The sequence below is a fragment of the Chlorocebus sabaeus genome, chromosome 16 (assembly GCF_047675955.1).
Source record: "Chlorocebus sabaeus isolate Y175 chromosome 16, mChlSab1.0.hap1, whole genome shotgun sequence".
Lineage (NCBI taxonomy): Eukaryota > Metazoa > Chordata > Mammalia > Primates > Cercopithecidae > Chlorocebus > Chlorocebus sabaeus.
In genome coordinates this window covers 62,308,029-62,332,265 of record NC_132919.1, presented here as the reverse complement: position 1 = coordinate 62,332,265, position 24,237 = coordinate 62,308,029, and the positions used below count along the sequence as shown (strand labels likewise).

The 24,237-nt window shown below is 42.5% G+C and overlaps 1 protein-coding gene across 3 annotated transcripts in view; it reads right to left on the bottom strand.

Moving 5' to 3' along the window:
- TEX2 (testis expressed 2) overlaps positions 1 to 24,237 on the bottom strand; it is a 114,489-nt gene that overhangs the window by 36,505 nt on the left and 53,747 nt on the right. For all 3 annotated transcript variants that reach the window (XM_008012102.3, XM_008012104.3, XM_008012103.3), the window contains exons 3-5: positions 13,937 to 14,137; positions 12,598 to 12,928; positions 7,126 to 7,373 (exon numbers count right to left, since the gene is read on the bottom strand). In XM_008012102.3, the coding sequence (XP_008010293.1) occupies positions 7,126 to 7,373; positions 12,598 to 12,928; positions 13,937 to 14,137 (780 nt within the window). The remainder of the gene's footprint in view (positions 1 to 7,125; positions 7,374 to 12,597; positions 12,929 to 13,936; positions 14,138 to 24,237) is intronic.

Here is a 24,237-nt window from a genome sequence, read left to right as displayed (position 1 = left end):
GGCAGAGTCTCACTCTGTTGCCCAGGCTGGAGTGAAGTGGCATGATTTCAGCTCCCTGCAACCTCTGCCTCCCAGGTTCAAGTGATTCTTGTGCCTCAGCCTCCCCAGTAGTTGGGATTACAGGCATGCGCCACCACGCCTGGCTAATTTTTTGTATTTTTAGTAGAGATGGGATTTTGCCATGTTGCCCAGGCTGGTCTTGAACTCCTGAGCTCAGGCAATCCACCCACCTTGGCCTCCCAAAGTGCTAGGGTTATAGGCGTGAGCCACCGCACACAGCCGAGGACTCCGATTTATCTACATCCTCACTAATACTTGTTATCATCTATCGTCTCAAAAATTTTTATTATTTATTTATTTATTTATTTATTTATTTATTTATTTATTTATTTGGTAGAGATGAAGGTTTGTCATCTTGCCCAGGCTAGTCTCGAACTCCTGACCTCAAGTGGTCCATTCACCTCAGCCTCCCAAAGTGTTGGGATTACAAGTGTGAGCCACCACCATGCCTGGTCATCATCTGTCTTTTTCATTGTGGCCATCTGGGTGGGTGTGAAGTGACATCTGACTGTGGTTTTGATTCACATTTCCTTGATGACTAATGATACTGAGCATCTTTTCATGTGCCTGCTTATTTGGCCGTTAGTGTATTTTCTTTGGAGAAATGTCTATTCAGATCCTTTGTGCTTTTTTGTTGAGACAGGGTCTTGCTCTGTTGCTCAGGTTGGAGTGCAGTGGTGCAATCACTAATCACTGCCACTCTGACCTCCCTGACTCAAGCAATTCTCCTGATTCAGCCTTCTGAGTAGCTGGGACTGCAGGCACATGCCATTATGTCTGGCTAATTTTTTTTTCTTCTTTTTTGTGGAGATGCAGTCTCAATATCTTGCCCAGACTGGTCTTGAACTCCTGAGCTCAAGTGATCCTCCTGCCTTGGCCAAAGTGCTCAGATTACAGGCGTGAGCCACTGCACCCAGACCCGTTTCTTAATCTGGTTATTTATCTCTTTGTTATTTAGTTGTAAGAGTCCTTTATATTTCTAGGTACCAGTCCTTTATATTTCTAGGTACCAGACCCATATCAGATACATGACTTGTAAACATTTTCTCCCATCCTGTGGGTTATCTTTTCACTTTCTTGACGGTATTGTTGGCAGCACAAAAGTTTTTAATTTTGATGAAGTCCAATTTACCTATCTTTTCTTTGGTTGCTTATGCTTTTAGTATCTTAGCTAAGAAAGTTTACCGAACCGAAAGTCACAAAGATTCACTTCTGTTTTGAGAGTTTTATACTTTCAGCTCTTATATTGAGGTCTATGATCCATTTTGAGTTAATTTTTGTGTATGGTGTGAGGTAGAGGGCCAACTCCATTCTCTTGCCCGTAGATATCCAGTTGTTCCTGCACCATTTGTTGAAGAGACTATTCTTTTTTCCACTGATTTGTTTTAGCACTCTTGTCTGTATTCTTTTTAAAGTTTATTTTTAAATTGGATATATGGCTTCATTTTTTTACTTAGTGCAACAAAAACATTTTCCTATTCCACTTTTAGGTGTTTAAAAAGCCTACTTTGTGGGGGCAGCAAGGGAAGTCCTGCAAAACTATTCTGCCGGTTACGGACTTCCTGGTTTCTATTGATTTCTATTTGCTTTGTAACATTTTCATCTTCTGATAACACGAAACAGGTAATAATATCTTGTAATCCAGTTTATAGACATGAGATGATGAGCACAACTAGTAATAATGAGGACAGGACTCTCCATACTGGGTGGCATATGTTAATATTATCTCTAACATTTTTTAAAGCCGTCTGTTGAAATGGAGAGTGGAAGTGCCTTATGCAACCTGAACACCAGAGCCTCACTACTGGAGGACAGGCACCATGGCCTCTCTCCCAGGCAGGCAATACAGGGCACAAAGAACCAGCAGCTTCCTTGGACTCACACCCCTGAGCAAATCTGCAGCCGGCCTGTGGGGTCTCTCTTCCTGATGTACCCATGCTGGAAGTAGTACTATTGTACTTGTAGATGTTTTTAAAAAGAGAGTTTCCTTGTTTCCTGAATTAAATCCCTCCCAAAACCAGGCACTAAACATTTAGAAAACTAGGCCCTTGCCCCCTAAAATAGTGATATTTTCTAATTCAAATTTTGAGCTTAATAGCTCCAAAGCTGTTACTTCAATATGAAGAATCCCCTAAACATTTTTAATTATCATAGGTAAGAATAATTGCCAAAAGGCCGGGTGCAATGGCTCATGCCTGTAATCCTAGCACTTTAGGAGGCTGAGGCGGGTTTGAGCTCAGGAGTTCGAGACTAGCCTGAGCAACATGGCGAAACCTCATCTCTACAAAAAATACAAAAATTAGCCAAGGGTAGTGGGGCGCACCTGCAGTCCCAGGTACTTGGGGCGCTGAAGTGGGAAGATCGCTTGAGCGTGGGAAGTCAAGACTGCAGTGAGCTGTGATTGTGCCACTGCACTCCAGCCTGGGTGACAGAGTGAAATCCTGCCTCAAAAAAAAGGAGTAATTGCCAATAATGTTTAGCATCGTTTAATACAAATCTAGTCTATCTTTACTAATTTTATCACTGCGTATGTTTAACATTGGTTTGGATCCTGAGTACCAGTGATCTCACAATGCTCCACTCACTTCCTGAACAGTGGTCGAACTCGTTTAGCATTGAGCAACACGAGAAAAAGGAGACCAAATATGTACAAGTGGCCATCAGGCCCTAGAGTCCTCAGGGTAAGAGATGCTTTAGCCATGACCTATAAGAGGCAGAAGTAGGGTGAGGGTGGGGGTTAGAAAGAGGTTGCGGCAAAGGCTAGAGCTGCATTCTAAGCCCCACCTCTGAAAGAGAAGGGAATAGGCCACTCAGGCAAGAGTCTCGGGGGTAGTGGGTGGCTGACATTGAAGATGTGATGGTACAACTTGAAGAGATGCCAAGGGCTCCTGTGTATCCCTCACCCCTCTAAGTCCTTCCTGGACTCATGATATCAGAGGCGATATGGACCCTAAAAAATAACTTGGCTTTGGCAAGGGAGATGAGTGCTAATGACTTCCAAATGGTCCGCATTTGGCAAGACTGTGGGGGAAATGGGCACTGCCATACTTTCCTGCTGGGAATAAACATTGCTGCCACCCTTATAGAATGGAATTTGGAAATATCTGACAAAACTATGTGTGCACTCACCATCTGACCTAGCAATCCTACTTCTAAGGTTTCACACTGAAGACATACCCCAAACAGCACAAAAAAACAGTCACCAAGGTATTCTGCAGCATTGTTTATAATTGCAAAATATTGTAAACTTATATGCCCATAAAGGAGAGAGGCTGAATAAACTATGGAACATCCTCACAGTGAAGCACTTTGCAGCTGTTTAAAAAGAAAGGGGGTGGGGGGGGCCTATGAGCCGATGGGGAGTGATTTCCAGAATGTATTGGTAAGTGAAAAAAACAACATACAAAAGAATATCCATAGCATGCCAGCCTCTTAATAAGACAGAAGGGGAAATAAGAAATACAGAAAGTATAAGCCAGAGACTAAGGAGGCTGGTTCATTACAGGGGGTGAGTCGGAATGGCCTGGAGAGACAGAAGGAATAAAGCTGGGGAAGTAAGTTTTTTTCTGAATATGCCTTTGTACAGCTCTGATTTTTGGAACCATGTTAATGTTTCACATGCACAGAAAAGAAAACCAACAGGGATTGGGAAGAGGGCCTTCATTAGCTCAAATCACAAAATAAAGAAACTGGCAAAGAATAATCTCCACTGACTTGTAAAGGAAGGAATAAATGTAGTATAAGAACACCGGAGCAGACCCCACTTTCCCAAAATGGTGCGATGACATTTCCCATCCCACAGGCTCTTCCGGGAATCTGCTACTCCCATGGCAAGAGGTAAAATCTATGCCCCTCTTCTTGAACCTGGGAGGGCTCTGTGGCTGCCTTGACTAATGGAGCGTGATGGAAGTGGCACCTTACTTATGACAGTAGGTAACACAGTTTCAGCCCAGCTCCTTCTTGGGGTGCTTGCCCTGGGAACCCAGTTTCTGTGCTGAAGAAGGCCAGGCTACATGGAAAACTGAGGACCCCCTAGCACTCAGCCCCAGATGAGCTCCAGTCAACAACCAGCATCTACATACCCTCCATGGGGGTGAGCCATCCCAGAAGCAGATCCTCCAGCCCCCAGCCCAGCCTCCCCAGGTGAGTCTGCATGCAGCAGACAGAAGCCATCCGCTAGGCCTTGTCTGAATCACAAATTCAGGAGGAAAATAAATAGTTGTTATTGCTTGAAGCCACCACTTTGGGGGTTGCTTGTTCTGCACCAATAGGTAACTGGAACAAAAGTCAAGACCGTCTCCACTGCCAGACCATCCCGGAGAGCCAGGACACAGCTCACGCACGCTCCAGGAAGGCTAAGGGGTTGTGGGGGGCCAGCACTAGAGCTCATGTACTTTCTTTCTTCAAAGGCCCTTTCAAAGACATTTCTCTCTCTGGCTCTCTCAAACTGAGAGCCAGAATTCACACAATTCTAGCTCTCAGTTTCCTAGCCCATGGCAGCTATCAGTCATTAAATTAACATTAGGGTTGGGGGTAGAAGATGGGGACAAGGGCTCAAGGAAAAGCTAACACAGCAACACCAGCCAGCTGACAACTGGGAGAAAGTATCACAGAGTCTCAGACTGGGGGTGACAGGCCTTTTGACCTCTATACTCCCTGTATGACGACAGGCCTAAGTTTCTGTTTGTTGTATTGAGTCTTTAAAGTATTAAGAAAAGATGAAATTATTCCTTCCTACTCTGCCACAGGGGGCCAGGAAGTGCAATGTGGTTTTAAAAAATGTTCGGCCAGGCGCAGCGGCTCAAGCCTGTAATCCCAGCACTTTGGGAGGCCAAGGTGGCAGATCATGAGGTCAGGAGATCGAGATCATCCTGCCTAACACGGTGAAACTCCATCTCTACTAAAAAAAAAATTAGCCGGGCATGGTGGCGGGCGCCTGCGGTCCCAGCTACTCCTGAGGCTGAGGCAGGAGAATGTCGTGAACCCATGAGGCGAAGCTTGCAGTGAGCCGAGATGGCGCCACTGCACTCCAGTCTGGGAGACAGAGTGAGACTCCATCTAAAAAAACCAAAAACTTCAGCAGAGGCCAGGCGCAGCGGCTCACGCTGTAATCCCACCACTTTGGGAGGCCGATGAGAGTGGATCACCAGAGGTCACGAGTTCAAGACCAGCCTGGCCAACATTGTGAAACTCCGTCTCTACTAAAAATACAAAATTAGCCAGGCGTGGTAGCGTGTGACTGTAGTCTTGGCTACTCAGGAGGCTTGAAGCATATGGTCTTTTATTGCCCTGACAAATTCAAACAGATCAGGTGAGTGACCTCTTCCACACTGAAGAGATCAACGGATAAAGAGCAATGGCTTGCTTCTCATTAAGAACAGAAATACACATGGTCATTGTAAGAGGTCAAACACAGCCAAGGGTGGTGGCTCACACCTGTAATCTCAGCACTTTGGGAGGCCAAGGCAGGTAGATCTCTTGAGCTGAGGAGTTCAAGACCAGACTGGGCAATATGGTGAAACCCCAACTCTAAAAAAATACACAAATTAGCTGGACCTGGTGGCATACATCTGTAGTTCCAGCTACTTGGGAGGGTGAGAAGATCACTTGAGCCCAGGAGGTCGAGACTGCAGTGAGCCGTGTTCACGACACTGTACTCCAGCCTGGGTGACACAGTGAAAGCTTGTCTCAAAAAAAAAAAAAAAAAAAAAGAAGGTCAAACACCTGGATGTGAAAGAGAGGCTATGTCCCCCAGGCAGAGACTGTGCCTCTGAATAGTGTGCTAAGTAGAGGCAGGAGGCCTCAGGCCAAGCAGGCTTTCAGAATAACCCAGCAAAAGAGTCTCCGTGAGCCAAGGGGCCCTGGGGTCTCTGGTCAGGTTTTGCACACTCCATCACTCCGCAACTGTGTGACTAAGCTACCTAACTTCATCAAGCCTCAGTTTCTTCACTTACAAAATGGAAACAATCTTGTCTAGTTTGCAGGACTGTTCATGAGAGCAGAGTAATTCTATTAAAGTGTCTAACAGGGCCTGGCATCTGGCAGCTTACAGGAGTTATCTTACCACAGATGATCCTAAGTCCATGTCCCATTACACTTTGTAAAGAATGTTCATGGTAAATCTTCAAAAGCACCGGGCATAGCCGAGGAGACTGAGAATTTGAAAATGCAATGGTTATGGAGGAATGAGACCTGAATCACCAGTGATTCTGTAACAACCCCTAGTGATCATCCAGTTGCTTAGGTCAAAGTGCAAATCTTGGCCTCCACGTTCTCTCCCGACAGCAAATCCAGCCAGTGTCTCCTGCCACGCACACCCCAGCCCAGCCTCTCCTCACCACCTACTGTCACCACCTTCACGTTGGTCCAGGCTTCACTATGACAGTCACCTCCCACTCCTTCTTTCCCTCCACAGCCAGTTCTCCACCAAGAGTCACTTATCTTTTTATACGTAGATCAGTCAACACCATACCCTGCTCAAAACCCTCCCATGGCCTCCCATCCCTCCCCCACCTCTGAACAAAGCCAAGGTCCCTGTTGATCCTCCAGCCTCCCTACCTCCCCCTTTCCCTTGTTCACTGTCAGACCAGGCCTCCTTGCTGTTCCTCGAATATTCCAAGCACATGCCTGCCACGGGCCCTTGGGTTACTGCTTTTCCCACCGGGAATGCTCCTCCCACACCCATCACCGCAGCTCACTCCCCCATGACCAACAGGTCTGTGCCCAAAAGTCACCTTCTCAAAGAGGCCCTTCCTGACTACCCATCCAAAATAGCAGAGAAAAACAGTATAAACTTTTTAAAATTAAAAATAAATACATAAATAAATAAAATAGCAGTTCCGGCCACTTTCCCTCCTCCCTTGTCTGACTTTATTTTCATTCTTCCCACCACCTGGTGCTTGTTTCTTGCTGTCTTCCTGAGTAGATTACAAGTTCCCCAAAGGCGGGGTCCTTCTCTGTCTTGTGTACCACTGTTATCCCGGTGCCCAGAACAGGGCTTCGGGGCATGAAGAAATGTGTCTAAGTCCAAAAGTGAAAAAGGCCCGGCCCAGCAGCCAGCTTTACCTTCTTTCCAGCTGTGGGGCTGCTCTCTGCACTCTGCAGGGGGCTCCTCTGGGGGCTTCGGCTTTCCTGGGGGACACACCTGCCCATGTACACGCTGTAGTCGAGAAGCATCTTCTGCCGCACGCTGCCCACCAGCTCCTTCTGCTTTGGCTGCGACATGATCTCCTCCACACTGCCTTTGCTGCTGCTGCGGCTGTGGGTCAGGTGCCCGGAGGGACTGTTGTGTCTGCTGTGTGCAGGCAAAAGCCCTGAAGCCAAGAAGAGGGGGCTATTCACACAATGAAGAAAACCACTGCAAAGTAAGCGGACTCCTGAGAAAACAGCTACAATGCTATCAAATGACTGTTTAAAAATATTTATAAGGGGCCGTAGCAGTGGCTCACGCCTGTAATGCCTGTAATCCCAGCACTTGGGGAGTCCAAGGTGGGTGGATCGCAAGGTCAGGAGATCAAGACCATCCTGGCTAACATGGTGAAACCCCGTCTCTACTAAAAATACAAAACAATTAGCCGGCCGTGGTGGCGGGCACCTGTAGTCTCAGCTGCTCGGGAGGCTGAGGCAGAAGAATGGCGTGAACCCAGAAGGCGGAGCTTGTAGTGAGCCGAGATCACACCACTGCACTCCAGCCTGGGCAACAGAGCGAGATTCTGTCTCAAAAAACAAACAAACAAACAAACAAAAAACGTTTATAAGGTTATTTCCCACCCTGAAAAGTACCTTTTTCTCTAAGGTAATTTTTAAGAACAGTTTTTATTCGTCTCCAAGATAATTAGAGTAATGAGAGTAAAGAAATACAGTTGGTAGGTACTATTCTCTTTTCTCCTGACGATCTTTTAGGAAAAGATCAAATATAGGACCAACACATCCCAAGGAGCGGTGAACTTGTCAGTGCTATCAGGGGTAAATGGAAAGTGGGCAGAGATCTAATTAATTGTTTATCCACAAGCTCACAGCAATTCCAAAGATGTCACCTTTCATTTGACAAATTATGCATCAAGCACTTTCAAGCAAACCATGCTAAAAAGAAGATATAATCCCTGCCCTTGAACTCACGCACCTAAGCAGATAAATCACAATCTTCTGTAACAAGTGTCATAATTGCAGCATGACTAAGGGACTCTCTAGGGAAAAGAAGGGGGTGACTACCTCTGCCCAAGAGAGTGCAGTGGTGCTTACCCTAGCTGACTTTCATAGCAGTGACATCTACGCTGTATCTTGAGGGAATAGTTGCCATTTTCCTGGCCCAGGTGGGGAAGAGCATTCCAGGTAGAGGAAACAGCAAATGCAAAAAGCAGTGGCAGGGCACAGCACGTTTAGAGGCCAGTGAGAGATTCAGTGAAGTTCTAAGCATAGTACAGCGGGCAGAGGACAGGAAATAAGGATGGAGAGATCAGCCAGGAACAGACTGCAAAGTGCCTCAGAAGTCAGCCTTGGATTTAACACTGACCTTGTTGCACCAGAGAGGTTTTAAGCATGGGATGTGCCTAATGCTAACAATTTCATTTAGATTTACTCTGATGGCCAGGTGAAATGTAGAGTAGTTAAAATCAAAGGTTTTAAGCATGGGATGTGCCTGATGCTAACAATTTCATTTAGATTTACTCTGATGGCCAGATGAAATGTAGAGTGGTTAAAATCAAACCAGGCTGGGCACGGTGGCTCAAGCCTATAATCTCAGCACGTTGGGAGGCCAAGACAGGTGAATCACTTGAGGTCAGGAGTTTGAGACCAGCCTGGCCAACATGGTGAAACCCCATCTCTACTAAAAATACAAAACATTAGCCTGGCATGCTGGCCCGTACCTGTAGTCCCAGTTACTGGGGAGGCTGATGCAGGAGAATCGCTTGAACCTGGGAGGTGGAGGTTGCAGTGAGCTAAGATCATACCACTGCACTCTAGCTTAGGCAACAGAGTAAGACTCTGTCTCAAAAAAAAAAAAAAAAAAAAAAATCAAAAACTCAAATCAAACCATTTTCTTCCTGAGAGGCTCCAACCATCGGAACCATATTCCCCAGAGCCTCACAAAGTGTCATACAAGCCATTTCTTAATTTAAATTTTAGCCAGATAATTTCCAGCACTTCAATATTTAGTATTTTACACTGCATAACTATAAAAATATATTTTTTGTAACTTCTATTATCCTTATACCATTTTCATGTTTAGCATTATTTTTTTAAATGCTAGGATAAAAGTTACACCAAAAACATTAAAAAATAAATGTAAACTTATACTACATTTAATATCCTGGATTGGATCCTGGAAAAGAAAAAGGACATTAGTAGAAAAACCAGTGAAATCCAAATAAAGTTTAGAGTTTAGTTAATAATAAAAAAGAGAAAAAAGATGAAATAAACAGGGCAGCACGACACTAACACTTCAAACCAAACTGGTCCCATTGTGACTGAGCCACACTCCACGTAGAGGAAGAAAGGAGACCCCTATGAGGCCGGGCTGGTGCTCACTGCCCACGGAACAGCCTCTTCACATCACCTCACTCTTCCCTTGAGTGGGACAAAGCACAGAAGTCGTCACTGCACTGTGGGTCTCATGGACAACAGCCCCTGATAAAGTCAAGGACCTTCCTGGGCAGAGACCATGGAATTCTGCCAAGTGACCATGTGGCTTTCCTGCTGTCTCCAGATTCTTGTTTCTCCTGGAGGCCTTTCCTGACCTGCAGCCTGGGCACTGCTGGCTGGAGATGCAGACTCTCAGCCCCACCCATGACCTTGAGTCAGAACCTGCATCTTAAGATCCCCTCAAACATTCAAGTCTGAGAAGCACAATCCGTGTTGCTAGAGAAATCTAGGATTTTGGTGACAGCATCCCTGAGGGAGAGGACAGGGGCAGGTCGTCGAGCAGGAAGACTTCTAACTTCTTGGTACTGACAGATGTACCTGGCCTTAGAGAATCAGACCAGTCATACCTTCATGGCTGACCACCTATGCAGTCACTGAGTCAGAGATGGTTTTGAAGAACAGCACAGTCCTCACCAATTTACCTTGCTAACTAGTTTAATCACACTTTTGGTGGGTTAAACTTACCATAAAAATCTCAATTCTTAGCTTTCAATGGCAACCCAGACTTACAGATGTACAAAAAGACATTAGTGGTGTGTAAGCCTTGCTTGATTTTAGTACAAGTGAGTGCACTGAAGGTTTTCCCATGTCTCTGACTCTTACCATTATGTTTGTTGTGTGGTGAGTGGAACTTTTGGCAGGATTTCCAAAAATGTGAACTCATTAAAAACAATCAAATGCTTTATTTAAGTCCATGAATAACATGCCCCTTTTGAAGGTGCTCTGGGGGGCCCCTGAGTACCTAAAGTGGTGTTTCCTGGTGGCTCCATAAACCCCCGTGGGCTACCTGATTCTGAGCTGCAGTACCTAGACCAGTAGACCTTTATATTTCCTGTAGGAATATAATCTGAGCCACATAAACAATTTAAAATTTTCTAGTAGTCACATTTAAAAAGGTAAAAAGAGGCTGGGCCCGGTGGCTCACGCCTGTAATCCCAGCACTTTGGGAGACTGAGGCGGGCGGATCACTTCAGGTTGGGAGTTTGAGATCAGCATGACCAACAGTGAAACCCCGTCTCTACCAAAAATATAAAAATTAGCTGGGCGTGGTGGCGGGCACCTGTAATCCCAGCTACTCAGGAGGCTGAGGCAGGAGAATTGCTTGAACCTGGGAGGCAGAGGTTGCAGTGAGCCAAGATCGTGCCACTGCACTCCAGCCTGGGCGACAAAGCTAGGCTCCATCTCAGAAAAAAAAAAAAAAAAAGGTAAAAAGAAATAACAAAATTAATTTGAATACATTTTTGAATATATTTTAACCTAATGTATCTAAAATATTATTTCAACATGTAACCAATATAAGAAGTTATTAATGAGATATTTTACGTTCTTTTATTGGACTAAGACTTTGAAATCCAATGTGCATCTTACACTTAGAGCACATCTCCATCTGGACTGGCCACACTTCAAGTGTTCAAAAGCCACATGGGGCAGGAGGCTACCATAAGCAGCAGCACAGGTCTAGACCTACCAGGAGAGCTAGGCAGTGCCTGGTGCTGAGGAGTTCTTACCCACTTGAATTTTCTTTTACTCAGTGTTATGGGTTGAATTGTGTTCTCCAAAAAATATGTTAAAGTCCTAACCCCAGCATCTCAGAATGTGACCTTATTTGGAAATAGAGTCATTGTAGATGCCATTCATTAAACAGGGTGGGCTCTTAATCCCATATAACTGGTGTCCTTCCAAGAAGACACAGAGCCACTGAGAGACAATGCCACGTGATGATAGGCCAGTGTGGAGTGATGCAGCTGCGGGCCAAGGATTGATGGTCACTACCAGAAGCTGCAAACACGCAAGGAAGGATTCTATGCAGAGTCTCACAAGGAGCATGGCCCTGCTAACACCTTGATTTCAGACTTCCAGCCTCCAGTACTGGGAGAGAATACATTTCTGTTGTAAATCACCCAGCTTGTGGTATTTTGTCCCAGCAGCCCTAGGAAATAAATATATCTAGTAATCTCCCCATTCATCTTGATTCTTAAAAGGGACTTCTTGGATCTCAGTGCTGGGATTGGGATGGAATCTGGTGTTAAAGCTGACAGAATGGAAGGTTAGCAAGCGAGTCAGGGCAAAGGCTCAGATTAAGTTCCAGGGGAAGGAACCAAAGCACTCTGAAGCAAATGTGTGACACTCATGTGACCAGCATAACTCCCGGATCAACACAAACGCCTTGTTAGAGAAAGCCTCAGAGTGGCTCCATCCTAGTCTTTGTTCCAGATCCATGTAAGAAAGCTTTCCCTAATAACACCCACACTGGTCTTGTCCCAATTATTGGTTACACCATGCTCATTATAGCATGGCAATTTGTGAACACCTGACTCATACATGCCAGTTTTGCATAATAGGCACAACACCTGAAGGACAGGGGAGCTGCTGCTTTTTACTGGTTTTGTGTCTCTTGCAGCTCCAAGCCCAGTCAAAGCTGAGCAAAGAGGTGCTGCATGGTTATCAATCCGAATGACCATGATCTGACCCGAATGCTCACCAAGGGCAAGGATTCTGCATTCTATGGCAAGCTCACGCTTGGAGGACATATTGAGGGTCAGGCCTTCGAAAGCACCAGCCTGAAGGATCTCCCTGACTCACCTGCCATCTCAGAACTAGGGGGGTTCTGTTGCTGCTTCTCTCAGGGGAGTCACATCATATACAAAGAAAACATAACCAGCAAAGGCTAATAAACAGCATCTGCAAATGGATCCACCGTTGGTTAAATGATTTGGGACAGAGGGTTACAGCGATCAGCCTAGACGGTAAATGAGTCATGAGAATGTACATTAGGTGGCAGACAACCATCAAGTCAGGGTGGGCTTCCTTCCTGCCTTCCTACTTGGCATTCTTTCTCTATTCTCCCTAGTGGCCCTTTAAAAATGCATAAGCATTTAGCACAAACATCATTACCTGGTTTACTTCCAGAGACACCCAATGGCTTCTTGATTTCCGACTTTAGCTTAGATGCTAGAATAAATCTCCTAAACCATTCCTCTTTTTCTCGGCCAGTTCTCCCAAAGAGATAGAGTATCTGATCTCGCTGGGTAGATCTTGTTCCCTCCTGAGGGCGGGGTGGCTTCTTAGGGTCCTCGCTTCCCTCAGCTGGTGGCTTCTCTTCTGAAGTCTCCTTATCAGTCTGAGCTTTAGACATAAAGTCATCTTGTTGACCAAGCTCGATACAAATGGGGTACTTTTTATTCCAGATTCGCTTTCGAGCCAAAGTTTTAGGTACAAGATAAATCTACAGAGAAAGAAAAATGATGATTTATATACTAAAGATTGGCTACACTATGCATTAATATTATGCGTAGCACAAGTGCAAACTTTACAGACTTTTCGACTAAGATGATGAATATGAAATAACTTTTAACACTTGTTCGTAACATGACTACAGAAACTGGAATTTTTAGAAGTGTCTTGTTATCCTTCAAAATCATTCCAGAAAATAGATGTTTAATAATTTTGCGAGAGTTATAAATATCCGTAATTTTCAGGTGGCAGTAGCTCGATAATAATGTTTAGCTGCTTATCATCAACTACGTTTGGCTGTCAACTAAATTTAATGACCTTGGGCCAAACTTAAGTTAGAAGAAAAAAAAAGATAGTTAAAATCTAGATGGGCAGCTCAAGTTAACCTTGAGTATCAAACTCAAGTTAAGAATAAACTTATATAAAAACTATTTTAAGTACTTCTCTCCCTTTGGAGAAATCTAAAGATCATTCAGATGAACTGTAAGAACAGAGAAACGATAGCTTTGTGGAAGAAATAATTTACATTTCTCACAAAAATAGAAGTATATAATACTTAATCAAAATGTAGCTATTTTGCATATCTATCATTTTCACATGTACAAAGTCTTCAATAGTTAAGTACGCTACAATCACCACACAGAGCCACACGGCTTTTTGTTTGACTGAAATAATTAGCTTTTACAGTCAGAATTCTGAGTGCACAACACTCTTGTTCCTCAAGTTGTAGTCTGTGGACCAGCAGCCTGAGTATCATCTGGGAACTCATAACAATGCAGGCCCTTGGCCCTACCCACAGCTACTGAATCAGAATCTGCATTTAACAAGATGCCCAGGTGACGTGCATAAACATTAAAGTGTGAGAGATACTGTCCTAAGGTATACTGATACTTCAATGACAACTAACCTTTTTAGGGAATAAAAAAATGCAGTTAAGCATCCGAGATGCCATATGCTTTTCATTCATCTAAGCTATCCTTCCAAAATTGCTCAGGCTCACCTTGCTGTCTGAGAGGTCATAGATTTTCTGGCTGATGTAGGTGACCTCTGGCTTGGTTTCATTGTAGCTGGCCCTCCTGGATATATTTTTATTGGGCTTTGAAAGTCTTAAGGTTCCACCCTCAAGTCGAACAAAGACTGAATGTGTCAAAGTCGCATGGTAGGTTTCCGGATCATAGTTGTAAATCTCATTCATCCATCCCTGATGAAGAAAAACTTCCATTAGTAAAATCAGAATAAACACAAATCTGATTTAGTGTGAAATGATGAACACTGTGGTATTTGGGACACTGAAACCAAACTTGACCATGACGTAGATATCAGCTCACCAATGACTACAGGTTGCAAAGAGAAGTGCTTAGCTGGGAGGATAATTGGGACTGAGGAGGTTCTTGATAACCAAAAATCTGGATTTGGAGGAAAAATGGCAATGTTTATTATCCTAAATAAAAGGTTCTTTCTTTTTTTTAAAGCCTATAAGCACATCAGGAAACTCAAAAGATTTGTTCATGTCACATGAACAATCTTCTCTGCCTGACCTCCTTTGGGGGTGATTAATTCCCCCCGCCGTCTGGCCTTCTTAATTAGTCAAACACATGCCCTTCCCAGCCCAGCTGCAATCTTTGAAATTTCAGGTATTAATTCATGTTACCACAGGACTCAGAGAACAACTACCTCTCTACTTATATCGCACTACAACATGTACCTCATTGAAACCATACAGTAAAGCAGATGATTTGAGAATTAGGCATTAAATAAATCGTAAATACAATCAATAATATATCAAAATTCAAAGATACATAGTAACTTATATGGGTAAAATTGTGCTCCAGGTCCCCCTGCCAAATTGGACATAAGTGATTTTTTGTTACATATGTTGATTTTTTAAAAGAGCAAACATTGAAATGTACAGACAAAAAATACATACACAAAAGCCTAATATACTATACACTGTGTTAAAGCTAATCTCACAGCTGTCATCATCATTCATCACTGAACACTTCTCCTGCCTCAAATACTTTTTCAGGTTATCAGTAGCCCAGATCTCACAAAAGAAGTTCTCTGGGGAGTTTTAATTGATAAGTTCCTACTCTCCCAAACTTTTAAAAACTACATGTCTTTGTAATGAGCAGAGAGATGCTAAAGATCACTACATGGGAGTTGGGACTGTCATTCTTTTCAAGCAATAGCCATTTCCATGCTAAGTATTTGAGTCTCACACTAAAGTCTTGAACTGAAAGCCTGTGAAAATGAGGACTCCTTAGAATTCTATTCATTCATCCTTTTATTAAAACACGCATTGAATCTATGTGCAAAGTAATAGGTTAGGAGTTGGGACAAAGATTTTTTAAAAGGACAGGATTCTTGATCCAAAGGTGCCTCCAAAAGAGTAGAAAATTAGGTCTTCATTTACCTATCCTGTGACCCCACTGGAGTAAACATAATAGAGAAAAGTTGTCACAAAAAGAGTACCTAAGTGTGAAGTGCAAGGAAAAATGGACAAACGTCTCTCTTTGTCATGGGGGAAAAGAGTGTGAAACTTGTGAGCCAATTATATGGATGCATAGACCTCAGAAGATGTTTTGGCCTGAGCTGGGAGGATCTCTCCCTTCTCCCAGTGAATCACTGGACAGGAGCAGCATCTATTCAACAATATTGAGTGAGCAAGCAGTGGCCATGGGAAGAGGTCTTTGTGAGGAAACAGCAACAATCAGAACAATGAAGAGAAAAAGATGACAATTACAGATCACAGTGGGCCCTGAAGTGGACTGTATTGTTAGAGCATCCGTTTGGGTGGGTGTATTTTTGCTAAATGTAGAACTAAGTATTTTCTTTGGCTCACAGTTTGTCTTTTTCTTTAGTCTGTTCTTATGGCAAATTACATTCATTGACTTTCAAATGTTGAACCAGTCTTGCATTCTCAGGATTAAGGATGTATGAGTCATGAGGTGCTGAAATTGGGCTGTATCAGCTCACAGGAACATATTCTACACATCCCTTCCCAACTCCATGTTTAGTGACTTTACGTTGGTAGCTTGCAACTGGCAATGGTGGGAGTTTCTACATCACAGGAATCAGGGAATAGTATAAATCAAGATTTTTTTTTTTTTTTTTTTTTTTTTTTCTGGAAAGCCAGTTTACCAGCATAACACTTTGCTGATATTTTGTTCATTTGTCCCTCTAAGTTCATGAGGGAAAATAGGCTATAGTTTTCTTGCAGTGTTTTTTGGTATTAATGAGCCTCAGAAAATGCAGGTAAGTGCATTTGGGAAGTGTTCCCTCTTCTCTATTTTCTGGAAGTTTGTGTAGAATGAATATTTCTTCCTTAAAGGTTTGATAACATTTGCCCATGAAACTGTCTGGGCCTAGAGTTTTCCTTGCAGAAAGGTTCCAAACTATGAATTCAACGTCTTTACTTGCTATTGGACTATTTAGGTTATCTATTTCTTCTTGAGTGAGCTTTGGTTTGCATCTTTCAAATAGTTTATCTATTTTATCTATGTTGTCCAATTTCTGGGCATAATGTTGTTTGCAATATTTCCCTATAATCCTGTGAATATCTGTAGTGTCTATGGTGATGCCCCTCTTTCAGTCCTGACACTGGTAATTTGTCCTTCTCTCAAATTTTTCTTTTCGTAGGTATGTACGTATGTATGTATGTATATATGCATGTATGTATCTATCTATCATCTATGTATTTGAGACAGGGTCTTTCTCTGTCATCCTGGCTGGAGTGCAGTGGCACAATCATAACTTACTGTAACCTTGAACTCCTGGGCTCAATTAATCCTTCCACCTCAGCCTCCCAAGCAGCAACGGTTACAGGTATGTGCTACTACACCAAGCTAATTTTTTAAAAAAATTCTTTGTAGAAATGGAGTCTTGCTATGTTGCCCAGGCTGGTCTTAAACTCTTGGTCTCAAGCAATTCTCCCAGCTTGGCCTCCCAAAGTGCTAGGATTACATGCACGAACTACCACACCCATCCTCTAACAAGCTTTTAATACTATTAATTTCCCTCTAGGTACTGCATTACCTGCAATTTCTGATAGGTTGTATTTTCAGTTTCCTTCAGTTAAAAATATTTTCTATTTTCCCTTATGACTTTATCTTTGGGCTCACAGGCTGTTTAGAAGTATTTTGCTTAATTTCCAAATATTTGAGAAATTTTGAGATATCTTTCTTACTGTTTTTTAGTGTAATTTCATAAAAGAGAATCAACTTTGTGTAATTTCAATTCTTTTAAGCTTGTTATATGGTCTATCTTGGTTCCAAGTGCAGTCGAAAAAAATGCATTCTGCTGTTGAGTGGGGTTTTCTATAAATATATTTGTCTTTTTAAGCACAACCATTTTCACTAAAGATCTCCTCACACAGAATACACAACTTTCTTCTTACCCAATTTGGTTGCAGAAAATACTGTCTTACATATATAACAGGTTTACTAGGGCTAAAGTTCTAAAGGTAACTAGATTAATAAGGAACTTGAAGCAGATATAATCACTTTTCTAAGATACTTCAGAGGTTGTTTGTGCTTGCAGAGCTATTAAAACCAAGAAGAATCCACGAAGCGGGGGAAGTCGGAGCTGATGAGAACTCCGTTAGATTAAAACAGCCACTTGCTATCTGTCATTTATGAGCCATTTGGCCATACAGTCCCTGCATGCAATTGCTCTTCTTGAATCATTTCACTCTGAGGATGCGTCTCCTGTCTAGAGTAGAGGCTACTTGAGAATACAGATTATGTGTGATACTTTCATCCATCCTAATACCTAGGCTGAAATGCTCAACATTTATTTAATGACTGTTTTTGAATTGTGATAATCACAATTTGATATAACATAGACATTACTGCAGCAAATCTCCATATAAAATATTTTTCGTTATTCCCAGGTACATAAAATTACAGATACATGTAAAAAAAGCCAGTAGAATTAACATGATACTGGCACCAAAAGAGAAAAAAAGGATTAACATGATACTGGAATTTTGGACAAAAATCCCTGCATTATGTTTATCAACCACTCACCACCAGATTAAAAGGGCTAAAGGAGGAAAAAAAAGACAAGTATTATATTATATGTAACTGTTCTCCAAGAAAAGGACAGTCTCTGAGAAATAGAGTAATATAAGCTGTGGGGATTTTTCCTATTTGAAACTACTGGGATTGTACAAATAAATTACCTGATTTATGAATAAGAGAAACTTAGGGATAAAAGGTTGTTTCTCTCCAATTGCTTTCATTTTGTCTTTCCTAAGTCAGAAAATGCAGAATTGTCCAGGGAGGTGCTGCACAATGGAAATATTAATATAATGTGAGCCATAAATGTGAGTCATGAAAATATGTAATTTTATTTTTATTTTATTTTTTTGAGATGGAGTCTCGCTCTGTTGCCCAGGCTGGAGTGCAGTGGCGTGATCTCAGCTCACTGCAACCTGCACCTCCTGGGTTCAAGTGATTCTCCTGCCTCAGCCTCCTGAATAGCTGGGATTACAGGCGTAAACCACCGTGCCTTGCCAAAAATGTGTAATTTTAAATGGTCTAGGAGCCACATTAAAAAAGAAAAAGCAGGTAAAATTAATTTAAACAATGTATTTTATTTAAATTCATATCAAAATTATGATTTCAACATGTAATCAATATTAAAAATTATTACTGGTATTTTACATTCTGTCTCATACTAAGTCTTCAGAACCCAGTGTGTACTTTATACTTAGAACACATCTCGGTTCCAACTAGCTACACTTTTCAAGGGATTAACAGCTACACAGGGCTTAGGACTAGTGTATCAGAGACAGTACAGGGCCAGTTCTTGGGTTCAAGCTTTTTAGCCCTAGACCTTTGGCTCGACTATGAATAGAAATGGGCAAAGCCTTCCTTTCTCTTCTTGTGCATGTTTTCAACACACGCAGTCTTAGTGATAAGAGACAGTCATTCAGTACATGGCAGTTTTCTGCCATTTTATTAGATGCTTTGCATAATTAAATGAGAGAAGATAATCTAAGTAATCACCTAATGAAATCATCTATTGTAGAAATTCAAAATCTCTTTTAAAAGCTAACCTGCAGTATTAAAAACTCAGAAATTTATAAGAGTATTCTACGTAAAGGCTTTTGAAAAACTCATAGTTCTATATGAAAATTAAGATACTCAATTTATAAACAAACGTATCAATTTTTTTAGCTTACTCCTTTGATTTTTAGATTTAGAAAACAGAACAAGACCTACAGGCGTGTGTGCTGAGATACAAATACATCAGCTCATCTGTTCACAGGTCAGACAGTTTCAGGTGCTGAGCCACTACTCTGCCCCAGTCTAACCAACTGCTGCTTAATTATTATTCCTAGGAAAATTCCTGTCCCTGGATAACAAGAGCAACCATTTCTGCAGTGCTTCAGGGATTTGGTTTTTAGCCACAAAGCCAGGCATTCAACCCAGAAGCCTGAGCTACCACCCTAGCGGAAGAACAGCCACTATGGAGTTCTTGCTGGCTGCAGCCTGTGTGCTCACACATGGGCACAGTTCTGAGACGAGCACGCAATTACCTTCTTTGCTGACAGCTCTGACAGATAAAGGTCATCCTCTACCACTTGCCAAATTCAGGAATCCCAGAACAACCTGATTCAGAGGAATGTGAGAAAGAGAAGGGAGTTTCAAGTCCTACCTACACAGCTCAAAAGCACAAAACCTTACCTGCTGTACTACAGGAGGCAGAGGTGAGAGGCAAGAAGTACGTAGGCATAGAAAGAGAATCTAGGAGATGCTTTCCTTCTCTTGGGAAAGCCTGGAGGGGGCCTAGATTCCTTTACTCTGCTTGGACTTGGCTTGGCCCTTCTTCTCCCTACCCGCTTCTTTTCAGAATCACCAGCTGCTGTGGTTTCTCCTTCCCTTTTATCTTCAAATTTCCTCCTTCCTGAACTACCATGTTCCTGCCTTTGTGTTAAAGATTCATCAGACACTAAAGTCCACAGCTACTAAAAAACAAATAAACATAGCACACAAATCAGGATTTGAATTACACGTTTATTGTGAACAATCATTTGTTAGCCTAAATGAGACCCTACACTGATCATATCCAATTGCACAAAAGACTACGGGTCAAAACACATGCACTGAAACCAACTCACCCACCTTAGCAGAAGTACTGAGAATCTGACAGACCTGGGTTCCAAGCACGCCTGCACCACTTACCTCCTGCCAGGGTAGGTGATGCTTATCCCTCAGACACTTGCTTTGCTCACCTGTAAAAGGGTCCAGGTGGCTTACTGCCCAGTTTCATGCCTCCCTGGCCCCTACACCTCACCCTCTGCTCAAGCCATAATGATTTTTTCCCTACTGACAGTTTATTAAGGTACAATTTGTTTACAGTTTATAAAGAAATCATAAGCATATGGTTTTTTTAAACACTAATATTACTATTCATAACAATGGCTGACATTTAAGCTCATCTTATGGCCCAGGTACCCCAGGTGCATTATCTCCTGTTATTTCTGTCAATTGCCTACGATTTTACAAGTAAGAAAAGTGGTGAGAGAGGGGATGTGATTTGCCTTCCAACGTCTAGAGAGTGGCAAATCTGGGACTCAAACCAAGTGTTCCTGACTCTAAGGTGTGGGATGCTATCTCAGCTCCACAGCACGGCCCCATGTGCAGCAGTCTGGCTTGTGCCTAGTCACCCCTCAGGTCATGGCAAAGATGACACTTCTCCTAGGAAGCCTCCCTCCTCACCTAGGCTCAGTTCTCTGGTACTCTCCCATCACTGTATCTGTTAACTGCCTGGTTTACTAAACTGAGTTACAAACTCCACAAGAGCAGGGATCATCATGTCTGCCAACCACAACTGTAACAAATGTTTGTTGACTGAATACATGAGGGAAGCCTAATTCAGAGATGGCTGTGAGGATTAAATGAAATCTATGGAAAGTAGGAGCAAGCAGGAAGGCTGGCGAGCCCCTCAGAGCCTGTAAGTACCATGCTAGCTGCGTGAGACGAACAAGCAAAGGAAGAAACTGACACCCTAATAAGTGCAAAGAGCTGTAGAGGTTACTTAGAAGACTTGGTCATTCTTCTCAAAAAGAAAAACCGAGGTAAAAATGCACAAAATAGCACAGAACAAGAAAATAACCCCAGAAACCAAAGATTTTCTGGACAGAAATGGGATGAGCTAAGTCTTATCTAGAGCAGAGAGGGGTATTGTGACTGGAGCCCATGCTTCCTGCCCCCTGTCTAAGGCTCTTTCCAGAACATTACAGGCTTTGATAGGAAATCTTGAGAGGATCACAGGAGTTGCTACTTGACCCCATTGTCAGAAACCAGGTTGCAGACTGGCCTTAGGGAGGTTTAGGACAAGAGGCTGAGGCACAACTTTCCTCCAAGCCTCCCTAATTTTGCCCCCTCACTCACCTATGGACCTGAAACCAGGTAGCTCTTGCAGAAAGCAATTTCCCAGTGCAAACCTAATCACCTTTTGATACCATTAATCAGCCATTTTCCCCCACCCAGGATCTGACCAAGCCCCTGGATTAAGCTGCAAATGAAATTTCCAGATTTCAGCAATTGTCAAATCTTGAGAGCAGCACAGCAACTCCAAGGTCTTCACCCTGTTCTCCACATAGTGCCCAACTCTCCACTGCTCAGCTGTTCTAAAATTCTTAACCCTGAATTTCTTCCCAAGTAAAGTATTTATCCCACCTTGTTATGAGACATGGGAATGGGTATAGAGAGATATAGCATATAGTTAGCAACATTCCCTTTCAACAGCTCAACCAAAAACACTCAGAGATGCTGTCAACCCACACCAAAGCGACTTAGACAAGCTTTGTTTCTTTCTGAAGCTGGAGCTGTTAAAATGGACACAGTGCACCCCACTGGGGACAATGACCCAGTCAGCCAGGCTGCAGCTGTCTGGCCCACAGACTGGTCCTGTGATGGCATTTGTAAAAGGTCAGGGGTTTCTCTCAATTCTCTGCTGGATTTAGAAGCCATGTATGGCTGCAAGTACAAAACCACAATCTATAAAGGGGCCCATTTAATATTTTAGAAGATTAAAAGCTACAATTAACCTTTTGCAAATAATAAAGTCTGGAAGAACTACTACCGTGGTTTCAGTTACAGTGCCAATCAGAAGTTCAAGGCCAATGCTCTACTGCTCAGCTTGATGCTGAGCTCACCAGAGAAAAGTGCCAGCCCTACAGCCTGAGGAAGTGATGAGAATTCAGGCGCCGCATGCCTGGCTGACAGCAGTAACAATGCAGCATGTTTTCACCCCTGCTGACATGTGGCTGTGCTGGCATTTCAGGCCACCTGTCATTCAGATCCCTGTATCATTCCTTCATCAAGTGTATCAGGGAAGGAGCAAATCCTATACACAAGAACAGAGCCAGGGCCTAAGGACACTCCTGTTGAAAATCATCTCTGAAGCACATAAAAAGGTAATTACTCTCTGTCTCCAAAACTAAAACATAAGCAGGATTTTGTCTTTACGAGGCCTAAACCTTTTTTGATGTATTAATGGTTGAGAACTGGCATCATCAGTATTATAAACACAGTATCATAGATCATGGAGTTTGAGAATATGGCAGGGGCAGCACAGTCTAATAAACCTTATAAGTCTTGAGATACAAATTTGATTTTACCCATGAAAGACAAGCAGACCCACAGACATCCAGAATTCATACTATAAATGATAGCCTTAAGCAGAGAGCCAGCATTGAAAATAAATGCTGCTCAAAGACACTATAAAGAACATCAAAAAAAAAAAAAAAAAAAAAAAAAAGAAAGAAAGCCCATTAGGGGAGGGAAGTGCCATCAATACAGTCCACATCCTCCAACTGCCTGCCTCAAGGTCACCTTCCCAGCAGTGACACTAGAAGCACTGGAGTCGGGGCTAAAGCCACTTTATCCTGCTGTCCTATCCTCCAGTGCAGAATCTCCCAAACTGAGGTGGCCACAGAACATTTGTGAAATTATAATGCACTGGCAGACAGTAACAGCACAGGAGATAAGGTGGACTCAAATTAGAAAGGTAAAATGATCTCAGATGAACCACTGAAATGGCCAAGGTCTGAGTTATGTTAATACATGATAAACGTTAAATCATAATAACAAGGGTTAAAATTGTAAGATAAATAGATCAGCAAGCAAATAAATTAGTAGCCTCTGCCACTTTTCAGATCACACATTCTATCAAACAACTTTTTGGGTATGTACAAATATATATCTTTACTTATACGTTATACACATGTTCCAATATATACAGCTTTTATAAAAAGTATACAGAATAGAAATAAAGAGCAAAAGATGAAATAATTATCCTTCTAATTTTTAGTTTTTCCAGTATGACAGCTATGTACTACCTTCAGCTGACACCTTAAGGCACAACACATACACTCAAGGTGAGGATCACTGTTGATGATCCTGAGTGTAAATCCATATTTCAGAGTCTTACTAATAATTTCCAAGGTTTTTGGCCAAAAGTCAATATGTGGTCATCTGTATGTTAAATATCAGCAAGGCTTATTTACTTTCTTAGCTAGAAAGAGCAAAGACTGATACAGATAGAAACTTTACTATTTTCTTCTTGATTAATGTCTTCTGCAACCCATTTGAATGCCACTGAAAGAAGCGGCGGAATGAGAACAGTGAGTCAACAACTATGGCCTGGGCACCCACACAAAAACATGCTCATGCCCTAGAATCATCTTGCTGGCAAACTCATCTTTGGAGTACAGCAAACCTCTTCTTAACAGTTGATTATTGAACAATAATTACAATAAGAGTCTTCGATGTTTTTGGTACTTTTCTTACAGAGTTCAGAGGCATTTTCAGGATGCTAGAAACTGTACTTATATACAGGTAACCAGAATTACAATTTAGCTATGCTTATGTAAGTTAATGAATTGAGTGAAAAACTGGCAAAATGTTGACAATAGTTGAAATTGGGTGTCAGGCACATGGGGAGTTCATTTTACTATTGCCTCTATTTTTGTCTGTATCTAATATTTTCTACAATAAAAAGTTTAAAAATGAAAGTTCAAAAAAGTCATTTTGGGACTACCTGACATCCTTAACCATATTGTTCCTGTGGGATTCAGGAAGCATGTTCCACACAGCTGCCTCTCCAACTTCAACACAAGGAGTATCTTCTAGTAAGTGAGGGCTGCCTGCATCAAAACATCTTGTCTGACTAGCCAGGCGTGGTGGTGCGCACATGTAATCCCAGTTACTCTGGAGGCTGAGGCAGGAGAACTGCTTGAACCCGGGAGGCAGAGGCTGCAGTGAGCCAAGATCGTGCCACTGCACT